Source organism: Diceros bicornis, chromosome 8 (assembly GCF_020826845.1).
Source record: "Diceros bicornis minor isolate mBicDic1 chromosome 8, mDicBic1.mat.cur, whole genome shotgun sequence".
Taxonomy (NCBI): Eukaryota; Metazoa; Chordata; class Mammalia; order Perissodactyla; family Rhinocerotidae; genus Diceros; species Diceros bicornis.
This window is the reverse complement of record NC_080747.1, coordinates 53,852,315-53,868,489: the sequence shown is the minus strand read 5'-3', so window position 1 is coordinate 53,868,489 and position 16,175 is coordinate 53,852,315. Positions and strand designations below refer to the sequence as shown.

The following is a 16,175-nucleotide window of genomic DNA, read 5'->3' as shown; positions in this document are numbered from 1 at the left end:
ATTTCTGGGCCAGACATAATGGGTACATGTACCATTGTACTAAGAAAGGCAGGTCAAAGACTAGTGAACATTTTATGAAAACCTCTGATCTTGTTTCATGCTTGCATCTGAAAGATATGAATGACAGGGCCTGAAGACCAGATTTGTACTGACTCAGAATGAAGAGTGCCACCTCTTGAAAGACAAATAAAAAACTTCAAGTATTGAAGGGTGTTGCTTAGGTTTTGGATGCGATGTTATTTTTCATTTAATTTCAATTAGCCAGAACCAGGAAATTCTTACTTCCTGCAACAAAGACTTATCAAGTGATTCTTCACCTCAAACCATACTATTGGTTAAAGTTTACCCATCCCAACTTGTTAAACTAGTTTATTTTAAATCCTTACGCATTCTTTCTTTAGTCAGCTTACAAGTCTGAAAGAATGCCCAGGATGCTACTCAGTTGACGAGAAGTCAGACAGCAGCACGGAGGTGAAGTTGGCATTCCCAACAGTGTATGATGTATCAGTAAGTTCAATTTTATTTCATGTTTGAAAGATTTGCTTTAGATTGTGGTTTCCAATTCAGGAAATTATTCTAAATTGGGAATTCAATAGTTTTCTTTTTTTTTTTTCTCTCTATTGTTGCCAGAGAAAATAATAGCATAGTAATGTTCATACTTTTTATTTCAGGAAACCATGCTAACAATTTTATATTAAGGATTTGAAAAGTTCAACAGGTTGGATCTTAATTGGAAAGTTTAATGTGAAATGAGGTAACCACAGAGAGAGGGAGGAAAAACAAAAAGCCTGTGGTAAAATTGTTTAAGTTTGTAAGATTGGAAGGATGGGGTAAGGAAGAAAGTGTTTTCTAACCCTGAGTCCAGAGTTTAGAATATCTAATGCTATTTGTGATCTTTCTAAATTATGCATTTAATTGGTACATTGAAGATAGAGGAAATATACAAGTTGTATAGGAAGTATTGTATTTTAACCCCATCCTAAAATTGAAAAATATAATTAAAGCTCAAAAAAATAAATAAGAATCTAAATATTCTTTGAGAAATTCTTTGCCTTTTAGCATAAAAGTTTAAAGAGGAATATAAACACAATTTGTACATAATAATATAAAAAGTGAGAAGCAAATAAATAATCCTAAGATTTTTACATTTTAATAAATTTGGAAGGAAGTCTATAGAAAATAAATCTTAAATGCTTTTTAGCCCCCACTCCCCTGTCTGATCCATTTTGCATTTTTTTCTACATTTTGAATATTAATTCTTCATGTACAAATATGATGTCAATTAGTACAAATTATTCAAGATAATGAGGGAATTACAAATGTTTTTTCTAATGATGTTTAACCAGAGTTTCAACTTCATTCAAATGAAATCTTTTTTTCATTGGTAATAATTGGCCATCGTGTATAAAACTCAGTTAAACACATGTGGATTTCTGGACCACAATTCTCTCAACAGATTTAACTCTTTGCAATTGTTCAAAATGGTCCCCTTTTTACCTGCTCACCTTAGAGACACAAATTAAGGTTTAGGTTGTTAAAAGAAAAAACAAAATAAACAAACAAAAACAACTCTTCACACACACTGATCTTATTTCTAGAACTGGCACACATTAGGATTACTTTTTAAACGGAATGTAATAGAAACAGGATGATTATCATTATTAATATTATTCTTATTTTTACTTAAAAGTATTTCCATTCTATAGGGAAAAAAATGGTGATTCCATATCCATAAAGATAATTCAATTAATCCAATTTTCTTTGCTGTTCAATATCTTTAATAGTCGTGTATTTACTTGAGAAGTACATACCAAATCTCCATTTTGGGCATCGGAGGCATAGGGATGAATAAACATACAGTTTTAATTCAGTTTCTTTAAGGCTTATGTAAATGTCAATTATGTATCACAGCTGGTTAAAGGCAAAAGAAACCTACCAGAACAGTAAAGAGAGAAATGAAAGTGACATAAAGGGAGAGAGAGAGGAAAAATGGACTGAAGTAAAAATCTGGGAAAAGCAAAAGACCTACATCTGGTCAATAGACCAAGAAACCATCTAGACTTCTCCACTCCTATTACTTTCCATTTTCAAAATTTTCCCCTCCAGGTCCAAAATCCTTAAATATGCTATGGTCCCATTCCCTATTCAGATAAATCAGTATGCCTACTTTATAGATTTTTGCTGTATTGCTTTGACTTTCCTTGGCTTTGTGAATCATAGGAATAGCAAGGGATGAGGGTGGTGGGATGGATGAGGAAGGTATTGTTGAAAAGCTATTCCTACTCTTCCCATTGATAATCCATGCTTCAGTGTAATTAAGTCTCAGAGAGTTTTCTCCATTCAGAATAGACAAACCTTTATTTATTAGTTTTTGTCACCAGTGAGTAATGTGAGGAAAATATACCTTATTCTTTGTTGTACATGCCAGTACCTAGTAGAATGCTTGACACATAATATGTTAGTTGAACTGTTTAATTTTTCTTCAAATTTATTTTGCACTAACTAATTTCCAACTAACAAGTCATCAGCTGCTGGCTGGATCGTCTCCATTTGACTTAACCAAATTTCATACCGCTTTTAAAGACTCCTTTTAACACATAAATATTTTGTTAACTTTTCTAGAAAGCCACTCTGTATTTAGATACAGCAATATAAATGGATGTAAATAACTTTATAATATTTAGTCCTTGAATTCTTTCCTAAAATTGAGTAATTATTAAATAGATTCCTTGGATTATCGCATTCCTACAATGAGGTTCTGAATAATTTTACCTTTCTCTTTACCTCACACAGAAATATTAGAGTCTCTTTTTTAAATTGAGACATAATGGACATATAACATTATATTAGTTTCAGGTGTACAACATAATGACTTGATATTAGTATATATTGTAAAACGATCACCACAATAAGTCTAGTTAACATCCGTCACCATGCATAGTTACAATTTTTTTTCTTGTGATGAGAAATTTTAAGATCTACTCTCTTAGCAACTTTCAAACACACAACACAGTATTATAAACTATAATCACTATGCTGTACATTACATCCTCATGACTTATTTATTTTATAACTGGAAATTTTCACCTTTTAACCATCTATATCTATACCCATTTCACCCCATCTCCCACCCCTCACATGTAGTAACACCTATCAGTGGATTTTAAGTTATTTCCCATATTGATTGTTAAAATCAAGTTTGGGTTTTATAACAATAGGCATAAAAGGACTCTGTCAAGTGAAAACATATAAATGTAGAAACACAGGACCTAATGATTTTAATGTGGAAATCAAACTTATTTAAATGAGAGGCTTCCCGCATCTTCTGTAATAGTGCCTTGAGGTGTAAGAGTTCAGCACTGTCAATGTAGGACTAGGACTAGATACAAAAAAAATGAGAAGACAGATGGCCCCTAAAATGAATAAGAGTAATTAGTATCTCTGAAGTAGCATAATTCCAAGTGTAAAAATACAATTACAGTTTTATCAGAACATATACACACGTATTATATATATATATACACATTCATATTTTCTTTTTTATCATATTTTTTTAAATAAGACTTAACAAGACACAAACGTATCTGTTTTACCTATGGTTAAGTATTTTTTACGGGAAAATGTCATGATAGATTATCTTTAATTGAAATCTGTTCTATTTTTTTTATTTTTCAAACTTGGTAAAACTGACACACATAGTGTACATAATACTATAATAATGAACATCCCTGTGCCTAATTTTTGCACACATCCAAAATTGTTTCCTTATGATAAATTACCTTCTGCACTTTCACAATTTCTGGGATGCCATCCCATGATTTACAAACTACTCTACATCCTAAACTTCTTTTTTTGCTGAATAATCCCTATATCCCTGGAAAATTGAAAATATAGTTCTTTCCTCAGGACACAGCATTTTAACAGCCATTTCAAGTAAGGGTTTATTATTGAAGATTTAGTCTTTATCCTCCTCACTCTCTAATGCCACCTTGGACCATTACTCTCCACACCCTTGTAAACTGCCTTATTCTTACAGGCTCACATAATTCTGCTCTCTACCCTCTTTCCTTCCTCATCGCTGTCCTTATGAACCCATGATGATGCCCTCCATTTATTGAAGACTGACTCTTGCTTCCCTATCTCTTTCTCTACTTTAAGTTTTGCATTTACCCTAAGTGGTATCAGTGCCCATGTGGTTGATCTCCAATATCCTAGTCATTTATTTCCTTGATCTCATCTCTATAACGTCTTCAAATAGTACTCTCATGTTCACACCCTAGACTTGGTCATGACTTGAAATTACTCTCTCTGACTCATAACTTTGAACAATTACCACTATCCTAACCTTCTAATGCATCAAGTTTTTTTTTTTATTCATTGGCTCTTCTAATCTATGATTTAGTCATACACATCAGTTGCCACCCCCACCAAATACATACACACACACACACACACATCTTTGTTTCTCTTGTGATCCTTATGTTCATCATTTCAACAAATTTTTTAATGATGTCTTAAACTCCACTAAATTCTCTTGTCCCATATTTCTGTTATCATTCATATCTGGATGAATTCTAGAGAGAATATAACTATCTGAACAATGGTTCACCTCTGCCCAGACCACTGAGGAATGCTACAGAAAATCTCACAAATGTGCAAGAGGTGCCAATTCATCTGAGCCTTCAACTCTACCCACAATTCCTACTACATGTCCTTAGTCTATACTCCCATTTTCCACGATGACTATTTCCAACTCCTCCAGCCTCCTCAAATTTCCAATTATCACCACCTGCCCTCTCATGTTTCTACTACTTCAAAGAGATAATGTGATTGATCAATTAGATGAGAATTCCTTCAACTTCCTGACATCGAACCAACAAATCTACCTATATCTATTCATACTCTTCAGAGGATGCCTACAATGTGTCCAAGCTCTCCAGTCTATTAGGTTGATCCATATGAAAGTGTCAATATATGACCACTTTTGACCTACACAAATGGCAATTTCACATGTCTGAACCTGATAGTTAGAATCCATGATCCCTCAAATATGCTGTCAACCCAATTTTCCTCCCAGTCTCAGGATCTCTTCCGGCTCATTCACACCATTGTAAGTATACTCAGAACTGTCTCATTCGCAAGAAAAAAAAATCCTCCATCAACTCCATACTCCTTGATGACTTGTCTCTCTTCTCATCCATAATCAAACTCACGAAAAAAATTGTTTATATCTACTGTCCCTCCCCTCGCTTCCAATTTTTCCTCAAACCCACTATGAGTATTCTAAATTTTTATTGTATTTGATTTCTCAACAGCATTTGACACTGTGGATCAATCCTTCCTTGAATATCCTTTATCCTTTGTTATCACATCACACTTATTTTTCTCCTTATTTTCTTTCTTCTGTGGTTTTCCTCTGGGCTACTTCATTCTTTGCCCATCTCTTAAATGGCAGTCTTCTTTAGAATTCTTCTCTGAGTCTTCCTCTCTTCCTATTATTTCAATAAAAAATATTCTTGAGCATCTACCATATTTCATGTGTTAAAAATACAATGATGAATTTGACAGAGTAACAGGCTTGTTCACTGCCATAATCTCAGTGACTAGCAGTGCTGGTATTAGTATAAACTTGGTAATCATTTTTGAATGGGAAAGTAAAATTGCTAGATTAAAAAGAATGCGTATTTAGTGGTTTTTTTATTCATGTTGATATGTTAACCTATCTTTTTTTTCAAATTTGTAACATATAACTTCCAATTTGCCATTTAACTTCTATTTTATTTATGAAAATTTGATAAAGAGAAGATTTAATGCTATCATTAGTTTTTTTCCCCTTTGTTTTAAGTAGTCAGTTTTTTTAACTTCCCTTGATAATTTCTGCCTCCATAGGTCATTTTTAGGACGTGGATTATTCATCCATAAGTATGATGGCAAAGAATGAAAATAAGCCCAGATCATGTGCAACTGATTTGTCTAATCTCTTAGCTCTAAGAAGTGTATAAGCAAAGGTGATAAATAACTTAAAACAGTGAAAAATGCATGATTTATACAAATAAGAAAGTTTTTAAAAGAAGAGCTCTTCTCCTTGTGTAGCATTTAAGTAATACACAATGTTTTTTAGTTTTTTTGAATAGTGTTGACATAGTACAATATTTAAATGTTCCTGTAGGAATAAGTAAAGTGCAATAATTATTTTGTTTTATGGACTTATAAAAGAGTAGTTTGTAGCCTGAAATTACTATTGCCCAATCCATTCACAATTAATTTCACTTCAAAAATTCATGGCACAGGCTATATTCTTTTCCCCAGCTTACTAGTCATCTAAGAGGAAATGCCTTCCAAATTTCCTAGGTATTGACATACTACTGAGTTAAAGTGCAATCTCGATCCTCCGATTTAGTAAATGAACCAGACAGACATTTTCAGGCTCATACACAGGGGTCATAATGAGTGAATACTGAGAATACTTCTTATGTCAACCAAGAATCTAAATAACAATAAGATAAGCTTGGTGTCATTTCATTTCAACAACAACAAAAGGTACTCAATTACTACCAAGGACAAGACATGTAACTGGGCACGTGGTAGAAGATTAAGGAAACATGATCTCTGGTAAGAGGGAGAGAGAGAGAATAAGTAGTAACAAATATAATACAATTTAGAATTTAATTAATGTTAAGCACAGGTATAATCAATGCACTCTAGCAGGATTATGTAGAAGACTAGTACTCATACTGCTGGTGATATATGAGATGACTTTAGGTAAGATTTATTTTGATGTATATTAGAGAAAATAAAGCTAGTATAGCAAACTCAGTATTTGGTTGGTATTATTGCTTAGGGATTGGCTATATTAAAAATAAATCCATTTTAAAAATTTAAGGAAATTGGTTTAGAGGTTTCAGTGGATATGGCAAAAAATGTGATGATTGCAACTGAAATTTAGAAAACACTACAACGACTCAAAGAAAGAGCAATTTTAAGCGGGACAGAAAATGAATACTTCAAATACAGCACTTGAGTGAGGTCTTAAAGATGAGCACATTTTTTATAAGCAGGAAAGTAGGAGAGGACAACTGTAGACTGGGATTATTAAACTAACAACGCAGGATGCCTCCTTATTTAATGTAGTAGGTGTTTTGTTTTGTTTTGTTTTGGACGAGGTTGACATCCTCAAGAAAAATGCAAATTACAAGGCCTTCTTTTTAAAATAAATGCTCATTGTATGGATTTATTATGAGGGTACTTATATGTTTCAGCGATCATAAAAATACATCACAAACAAGGCAGGGAAAAATTCTATAAATAATTTAATTTTTAAGTTTTATTGTTGTTGTTATTATTTTTTATAATTACTACACTTAAATATTGCTTTGACAGTAGCTACCGGAATTCACCAATCCTTTAAGGTTTATACAAATGGAATCCTCTATAATTCTTGCAATTCAAACTCAAATACCAACTCTCTGGAAAAATATTCATGTCCTCTATAAAAATTCACTATTTTATGAAAAACTAATAAATTATAATCCAGATTACTGAAATGTTCCCTTTACAAAATAAATAGCAGTTTAGAGCAAACAGCATGGAAGAAGCATGGATTTGGGGTCAGAACACCTGACTCTGAATCAAGACGCCACCAGTTAAGAGCTATGTGTCATTAGACCAGACTCAAGATCTGTTTCTACTTCTGTAATGATATTTGAGATAAACACCATGAAAACTGCAAACGATTACAAATATAAAAGTTTATCATTGCTAATAGGCTCAATGGAGGCGCCATAGAGAACAGAGTTTAGTATATTAAAGCAGGATTTGACCAAGACCCTTGTGCCAGAGGTATCTGTGTAACAAATGACCAGGTGATTTTCTGGGATTTATTATACTTCTTTGATTTAGATTCCTACCTATGTTTCTGAGAACAGAGCCAATACAATGGTTTATTGTGTCCCACTGGTAAGCAAATTAATTCTCTTCACCAAAAGATTTTAGGTCTCCTCAACAGGAATAATCATTTCTGGCATCCACTTCTTTTGGGGGTGCCCTAGAGGTCACAGCCCAGACAGCTGGCGACCTCACCATCTTGAGACATACGTCATGTGACTCAGGCATGCCTCTCCCACATGGTCAGCTGGGCAGCTCCACTGTAAGGCCTTGGTTGCCATGACTACTCCACATAGGACTAGAAGCTCTTAATTGTTGCTATGCACTACTCTTATGAGTCTTGGAGCTCTACCAGACCCCTAGATCTTGGCTGAAAATAAAATTATTTCTTAGTATAATTTTACTAAGCAAAATTTACCTCCCTCTTCCCAAGCTTCTATTTTTCTAACATGTACCATTGGTCATTGCTGTAATAATTTTGGATTAGAACCTGTGTTGTACAGAGGAAAGTGTTCATAAATAGGGAACTTAGGTATGCTCAACTAATCAGGTACTTTTATGTTCTTAGACAAATCTCTTTAGCCTCAATTGAAAAATGGGCATAATAATAATATTATTATTGTTATAATCATATATTTACCTTATGTAGAAGTTGGCTAGATCAAGTGTCGCAGGGTAAGTTAAAGCTCTTCAGAAACTATAAAGTACTATACAACTGAAAGCTATTATCATCATTATTATTACTGTTAGGGTGACCTGTGCTTCACCCTTACACCCTTACACCTTACCCTTTGTTCTCCCAAACCTGTTTGGAGTATAAAGTGGGGAAACCTTGAGTAAAGGATCACTCCCTACCTTTTCAGGGGCTCTAAGACTCTCTAGAACCACCCTGGTGAGGCACTGATTACACTGGGCAAATTTATCAAACACAGATAGAAAGAATTCTCCCAACAATTAAGATAGCTTATCACATATATATATAAATACCATTTGTTTAACTGAAGTAATATAGTCACACCTGGTGGGTATTCTGCCCCTGAAATGTAAGAGTGAGTAATAGGAAACTGAGGATAAGAGAACTATCTGGACAGAGATTCCTTGGTTACCAAATCTCCAAAATGAGGGCAACTTCTACAGAGAGGCTCAACTGTCTTGGTCAGAGCATTATCAATTGTTTTATTTAACCAGGGTTGGAGTTTGCTAGATGATAATGACAAAGTGAGAAAGAATTACAGGACTGAGGGTATATGCCAAGGAATTAGTTTAACGAGGGACCATGGGATTTATGCTAGGTAAGAGAGCAATGCCAACGTGAGGGTGATGGGAGACAGTGAAAAGATAGAAGGACCAGTGGATTATAGGTCCCAGTGGGATTGAAGTTAGGTTACAAGGCAGCAAGCTGGAAAGGTGAGTGGTGGTAGTTGAAGAGCTGGATGATTAAAATTTAAATTATGAAGAAATTGAGGCTTTGGTAATGACAAGATATAGAGCATGAGTATGAGAGTGGGCAGCTGAGGTAGGGAGAGGGATGAGGTCATTGGCACAAATAGCCAGAAGAGAAAATAGAACATGACCAATACAAAAAAATAGACAGCAACAAAGCAGTAAAGGAAACCTCAGGGTAGCTGCTAACTGGGTGGGATACCTGTGAAAGGAAATGGCTCTTAAAGGAAGGGGAAAGCATCAGATCAACACATTGGAAGTTTCTAGAAATAGAAATGCCAGAAGCTGGGGAAAAGGAGGTTAGAAATACAGAGTAAGAGAGGACGTTTTAGGTAGGGGAGTGTTGTGAGCAAAACAGGTGTGGGTGAATGTAAAGAACAGAATAGCGCATGTGAAGGGAAGAGCCCAAGAGTAAATTAGACACAGCAAATGAAAGACTTTTATTTTAAAAATGTAAATTACATCACATTTCTCCCATGTTTAGAATTGTCCAATGGGTTCCTATAATGCTTAGAACTAATAACAACTTGCTATGGCCTTCAGGGTCCCCCTGATTTGGTCCTTGCTTGTCTCTCTGGTTGAACCTTTTCTACTCTTTCCTGGCCCCGCAGTGAACCAGCACACTGGCCTCATTTCTTTCAGGATCTCAACAAGCTCACTCTGGTTCCAGCTCTACGTACTTGCTGCCGCCTAGCTGCTCTTCTCCCAGTTCTTCTAGAAGCCATTTCCTCACAATTCACCTCTCAGTTCAAACGGCATTTCTTCAGGGAGGACTCCCTTCTATCCAGGGAAGCACCCTCTCCCCCCTGCCTCCAGTCACTCTCTATTTGTTAACGTATTTTACTTTCATGAGTTGAAACATTCATTGGCTTGTTTATTTTCAGCCTCCTTTCACCAGCCTATGAGCTCCATGACAGCAGGGAACTTGTCTGTCTTGTTCACCACAGTTTTTCCAGCAACAGAATCAGTTTTTAGCACATAATGGGATATCCATAAATATTTCTTGAATGAATAAATGAATGGATACTTAGTTAAAGAGTTTACATCTATGTAATGAGAAATATCTGAGGGTTTTTAAACTAGAGAATCACATTATCAGAACTGTATATTTGGGAGATAATTCTGGGAGCAACATTGTAGAATGTATTTGAGGGGAAATTATCTGGAGATAAAGAGATCTATTAATGGTTATTGTGATTGTCCAGATGAAACACATGAATGCCTCAGGTAGGGTGGTATTAGGGAAATGCAAAGAAGGGGACAAATAGGAAAGACAACTCAGAGGTAGATTGATTAGGTGAAGGTGTTGTGGAGAGGCAGATGTCCTAAGATTTTAAGGTTCCAAGAGTGAATAATCTAAAAAATTGTGAATAATCTTATTAATACATGTATCTGTTTTTAAAAGTAGGATACAAGAAAGTAAAAAGAGGGGCTGGCCCAGTGGCATAGTGGTTGAATTCACATACTCTGCTTCAGCAGCCCAGCCCTGGTTCGCTGGTTCAGATCCCGGGCATGGACCTGCACACCGCTCGTCAAGCCATGCTGTGGTGGCATGCCATATATAAAATAGAGGAAGATGGGTACAGATGTTAGCTCAGGGCTAATCTTCCTCAACACAAAGAGGAAGACTGGCAATGGATGTTAGCTCAGGGTCAATCTTCCTCACCAAGAAAAAAAAAAAGTAAAGAGAAGTGAAGGAAGAGGGAAATAAGAAATGAACAGACTAAGGTGGAAAGAGAGTGATAGAATAAGAATGAGGCAGAAGAAACAAATAGAAGGAAGAAAAGGGAGACCAAACCCACTATGGGACAGCAAAGAAAAAAAAGAAAAGATTAGTGAAGATGTGGAACAATTCTAACATTTTTACATTGTTGATGGGAAAATTACTTTGGAAAAGCTTAGCAGTTCCTCTAAAGCTTAAACATAGAATTATCATATGACCCAGAAATTCCAGTCTTAGATACACATGCAAAAGAAATGAAAACACACGTCCAGACACAAACTTGAACATGAATGTTCATGGCAGCATTATTCATAACAGCCAAAAAGTAGAAACTCAAAAGTAGAAATTCAAATGTCCATCAGCTGGTGAATGTATAAGTAAAATATAGTATACCCATAAAATGGAATATTATTTGGCAATAAAAAGAAATGAAGTCTTGCCTACTATGGAAAATAGTATGGAGGTGCTACCTGCTATCACACTGATGAATTTTGAAAATATTATGCTAAGTGAAAGAAGATGTAGAAGACCACATATTATATAATTTTATTTATAAGAAACGTCCGGAATAAACAAATCCATTGAGATAGATGGTAAACTAGTGGTTGCCTAGGGTTAGGGGGTTAGGGGAAAATAGAGAGTGACTATTAATGGGTTTGGGGTCTCTGTTTGGGGTGATGAAATGTTTGAAAATTGATTGTGGTGATGGTGGCACAACTTTGTGAATATAATGAAAACCATTGAATTGTACACTTTAAATGAGTGAACAGTATGGTATGTGAATTATATCTCAATAAAGCTGTTAAAGAAATAAAGAAAGAAAAGAAAAAAGGAAGGAAAGAAGAAAGGCAGGCAGGAAGACACCAAAAGGCTCTGGAAGCTCCAAAGTGTGTTTTCATTTAATATAAAATCTCCTCACAGTTATTGTTCACTGAAGCTGTCAAAGTCAATTACCTATCATTATCCTTCCCTTTTGGCACTCATATGACTTCTCCAGCAGTATCAAATAGTTCTTTCAATAGTTCTCGCTGACTCAAGGTAGGCCTTAATTTTCTTTTTACGTTTCAAATTTTATTTTTTAAATAAAAACTATTTCCCAATGATCATATACAGTGACGGTAGGACTTGTTTATTAGAGAACATTTGCACCTAATACATTTATTCATGTTTCAATGTTCAAAACAAGCCCCGCCTTCTTGTGGAGGTCAAAATTTGTTCTTTTTTTTTTGGGAGGAAGATCAGCCCTGAGCTAACATCCATGCCAATCCTCCTCTTTTTCTGAGGAAGACTGGCCCTGGGCTAACATCCATGCCCATTTTCCTCTACTTTATATGGGACGCTGCCACAGCATGGCCTGACAAGTGGTGCATGCATGCACACCCAGGATCCAAACCCGGGCCACCAGCAGTGGAGTGCACACACTTAACCACTACACCACAGGGCAGGCCCAAAATTTGTTCTTAAATAGCAGTAGAAAGGAAGAGAGATGATTAAGAATAAATGATGCTTAACTGAAAACATTAGTAAGAAAGCAGGAAAATGCACCAACAAAACTGAAGCAGTTTTGGCTTAAGTGGGTGAGAAGTACTGCTCTGGCCAATCACCTTTTCTTCAATAGTCTAGATCAATGGCATATATATTCTCTTTGGTCCTCATCAGGTTTTAGCTATCTCAATACTCTAAAATTTCCTTCAAGGAACAGCTTCTCAAGGAACGTCACTGTGTAAATTTGCATTAATGAGCAGAGCTTTGAAGAGTAGCACTCTCTGACCTTGATTATTCCCTTTTGAACTTGTATCACTTAAAACACCAATTATTTTAATTATATTTTAATTATGACATCAATCAACTTTTCATTTATGAAACATGTCTTTGTTATTTGCATAATGTGGGGTTACATAAACAAGACACACAGCTTGTCAGAACACGAAACATAAAAGGAAGCACAAATCTTCATTTAACCTTTGTGTACCACTTTTAGTATTTCTACCCACGTCACAGATTTAAGGAAAGTCTCATCATATCTGGTGGTACAATTAAAATGATCATGATTATCATCATCGCTAAGCCACTGCTATTATGAATAATACCACCATTTCCTGATCTTTGCATAACAACTTTCTTCCAGTGTTATTCTGTCTTCCCTAAACAATGCATTAAAACCCGAGCTAGATGATTCACCCATCTTGTCTTGTCTTAAGTTTTCCCACATTTATTATCTTTGTCCATTAATTCCATCCCCATGGATGCTCCAAAATGTGCTCACCACATAATGCCTACTTCTGAACCCTGTGAAGGCTCTGGTGGTCCCCCTACCCCCAAGCTTGGAATCTCTTATCTGCAGGAACTCTCCTTGGAGATACTCAGGGCTTCCAGGCTCCTAAGCTTCTTCCCAACCTGTGCCCAGCATTGCTACTCAGATTCCAAGGTCCTGGGCATGAATTCCCACCTCTTTCTTTCAAGAGCAGCACATCTACCATCCAGCACACACTTTCCACCAGCTCACTCCACTCTATGTACAAATTCCTTAGTATTCTTTCTCAGCGGCTTTTGATAACAAAAATAATAAAATAACCAAAACTCCTAAGTCCTCATCATGTCTTTGTTACTATTCTAAGTGCTCTTACACATATTAACTCATTTAGTCTTTGCAATAACCCGCAAGGTAGGTATTATTACCCCCATTTTACCAATAAAGAAGCAGAGGCACAAAGAGGTTGAAAGACTGCCCAAGGCCCCACAGTGGGGGAGCTAGGATAAAAACTCAGGTACTCGGGCTGCAGAACCCACACTCTTAACCACTATACTGAAGAACCTCTTTCAGAGACCATGAGACCTTCAAATCACGTGGCCATTGCTCTGGCAGAAAGAAATCTCTTTATTTCTCATCTTTGAATCATTGAGTGACAACATTTTGGTTATATAAAGTGTTTGAAAAAACTCTAGGAAAAATAACAGATGCTAGGAGAACCATCTCAGGGGAAAGGACCTGAAGATGTACCTTGGTAAAAGACTGTAACATTGAAAGAATATGGCTTACACTGAAAAGAACAAGAAGAGTTCATTCCACCCTGCTGAGGTTTGGTTCAAGAAATATCTCCCCATGAGATAGTCTGGATAATGAGCCACTCAGAATCTAAATGAAGGTAGGAGAAGAATTAAAAGGAAGACACTTTTCAAAAATGCTTTGACTCTTTGTGACTGACCTGCTGAATGGGTAGCTTTTGTCACTGCTCATCTTCCCTTTGGCATGAATGCCTCAAAAACAAGGTCACATATTTTTCTTTTGTTTGAATGTCAACGGTTTCTCCAAGGCTGCACTACAGTGAACCTGTTTAGTCACCTTGTTGGGATAGTCTGACAAAAATTAAAATCTTTGAATTGCAAGGATTAAGGGGAGGGAGAAGCCCAGAAGGAAAGAGGAGAGATTTATTGCTTAGCGATTTTTAGGTACAAAATTTGTAATCGTATCTTGATTCCAGGTAAATGCTTAATGTCATTTCTCCTCCTGCCGTGTATGAAGCAATTCATCTCAAAAAACAGCTTTTGTGTTGCAAATAATTTAGGGCTGCCTACTACTTTACGACACGTTCTTTCATTTAGTAGATAAATATTTACCGAGCACCTTTGAGGTGCAAGCTCACCTTTGCACCTCATTGGCTGTCCAATCTGGAACAGCCATGGAAATTTAGCCATTGAAATTAGTCAATGTTTAAGTTAAAATTAGATTAGTACTAAAAGAAATCAGGGAGAAAAAATTATTTTATTGTTTTAAAAACATCTAGGAATAAATATTTTAGGGACTATCTGCATTGTTAAGGTAAGGAACTCAAACAATTTTCAAAGGCTACCAGAGGGCTGGCCTGATGGCGCAAGCGGTTAAGTGCTCACGCTCTGCTGCGTCGGCCCGGGGTTCGCCGGTTCGGATCCCGGGTGCTCACCGACACACCACTTGGCAAACCATGCTGTGGCAGCGTCCCATAAAAAGTGGATGAGGATGGGCACGGATGTTAGCCCAGGGCTAGTCTTCCTCAGCAAAAAAGAGGAGGACTGGCAGATGTTAGCACAGGGCTGATCTTCCTCACAAAAAAAAAAAAAAAAAGCTACCAAACGCAATATGAGCAAACCATGAATTCCAGAAAAGACATTCTATACCAAAACTATGTGAAACTGAGACTCTAGTGTTTAATTCCTGTTTGTTTTTAATATACAACTCTCTCTCAAAAGGCCACCCATACTGGGTAGAAGAACAAGTTCATTGAAACCATGGATGATTGCCCTTACTATCATAGCTGTTGTGTTGGTTCTAGCAATAATCATCGGTCTCCTTGTTTACTTTTTGGCATTTGGTAAGAATCTATCTTATTGTATTATTTTTAAAGTTTAAAGATCCACTTAATTTATTTTAAAACCTTAATATTTTATAATTCAATTTTTGGTGCAATGATAATTTGCATAAACATATGCATAGTTTGCATAATACAATATTAATTTGCATAACTTTATCTACATTTGGGAAATGATAATCTTTTATGTAAAAAAATTACTTCTAACATTTAAAATTTGACTTGGATCAAATAAAATTGTCTCTTGAACAATGCAATAGATTCACATCCTATGTTATTGTATGGTTTAATAATAGTTAATGTACTGAGAGTAAAAATATATTTCAGTAGCAATTCTAACTTTGAAGTCAACATATGAAAATATATTACATTCTAACATTATTTAATTAACAGCATAAATTTATGAATTATTACTAACTGGTGATAATTATGTCAGGACACAACTCACCACCACATGACTTTGAGAATGTATGACCTAAATAAGGGTTAGAGGGAGGTACTGGTCACAGCGATTGAATGTTTAATTCCCAGGACTTTATTATTTATAGGATTTTTTGGCATGTCATCCTCTCTATTTCTGATATTTATACAAGTCAAATGAACTAAAGAGAAACCATCCATTTTTGTTCTCTCTTCCAGATCAGAATTCTCACTATTACCAAACCTCCTTCCAGATCCCCAGTATTGACTATAATCCTGATTTTTCAGTAGAACACTCAAAAATTAGGACTGACTTGAAACAAAAAATCAGTAATGAGGTAAGAATGAGCTTTGCTGGC

General features: G+C 35.7%; 1 protein-coding gene across 1 annotated transcript in view; it reads left to right on the top strand.

The window, feature by feature from the left end:
* The window catches only part of LOC131409238 (transmembrane protease serine 11G-like), a 47,537-nt gene that overhangs the window by 10,033 nt on the left and 21,329 nt on the right, over nt 1–16,175 (top strand). The window contains exons 2-4 of the mRNA XM_058546333.1: nt 402–507; nt 15,261–15,399; nt 16,036–16,154. Coding sequence (XP_058402316.1) covers nt 402–507; nt 15,261–15,399; nt 16,036–16,154 — 364 coding nt within the window. The remainder of the gene's footprint in view (nt 1–401; nt 508–15,260; nt 15,400–16,035; nt 16,155–16,175) is intronic.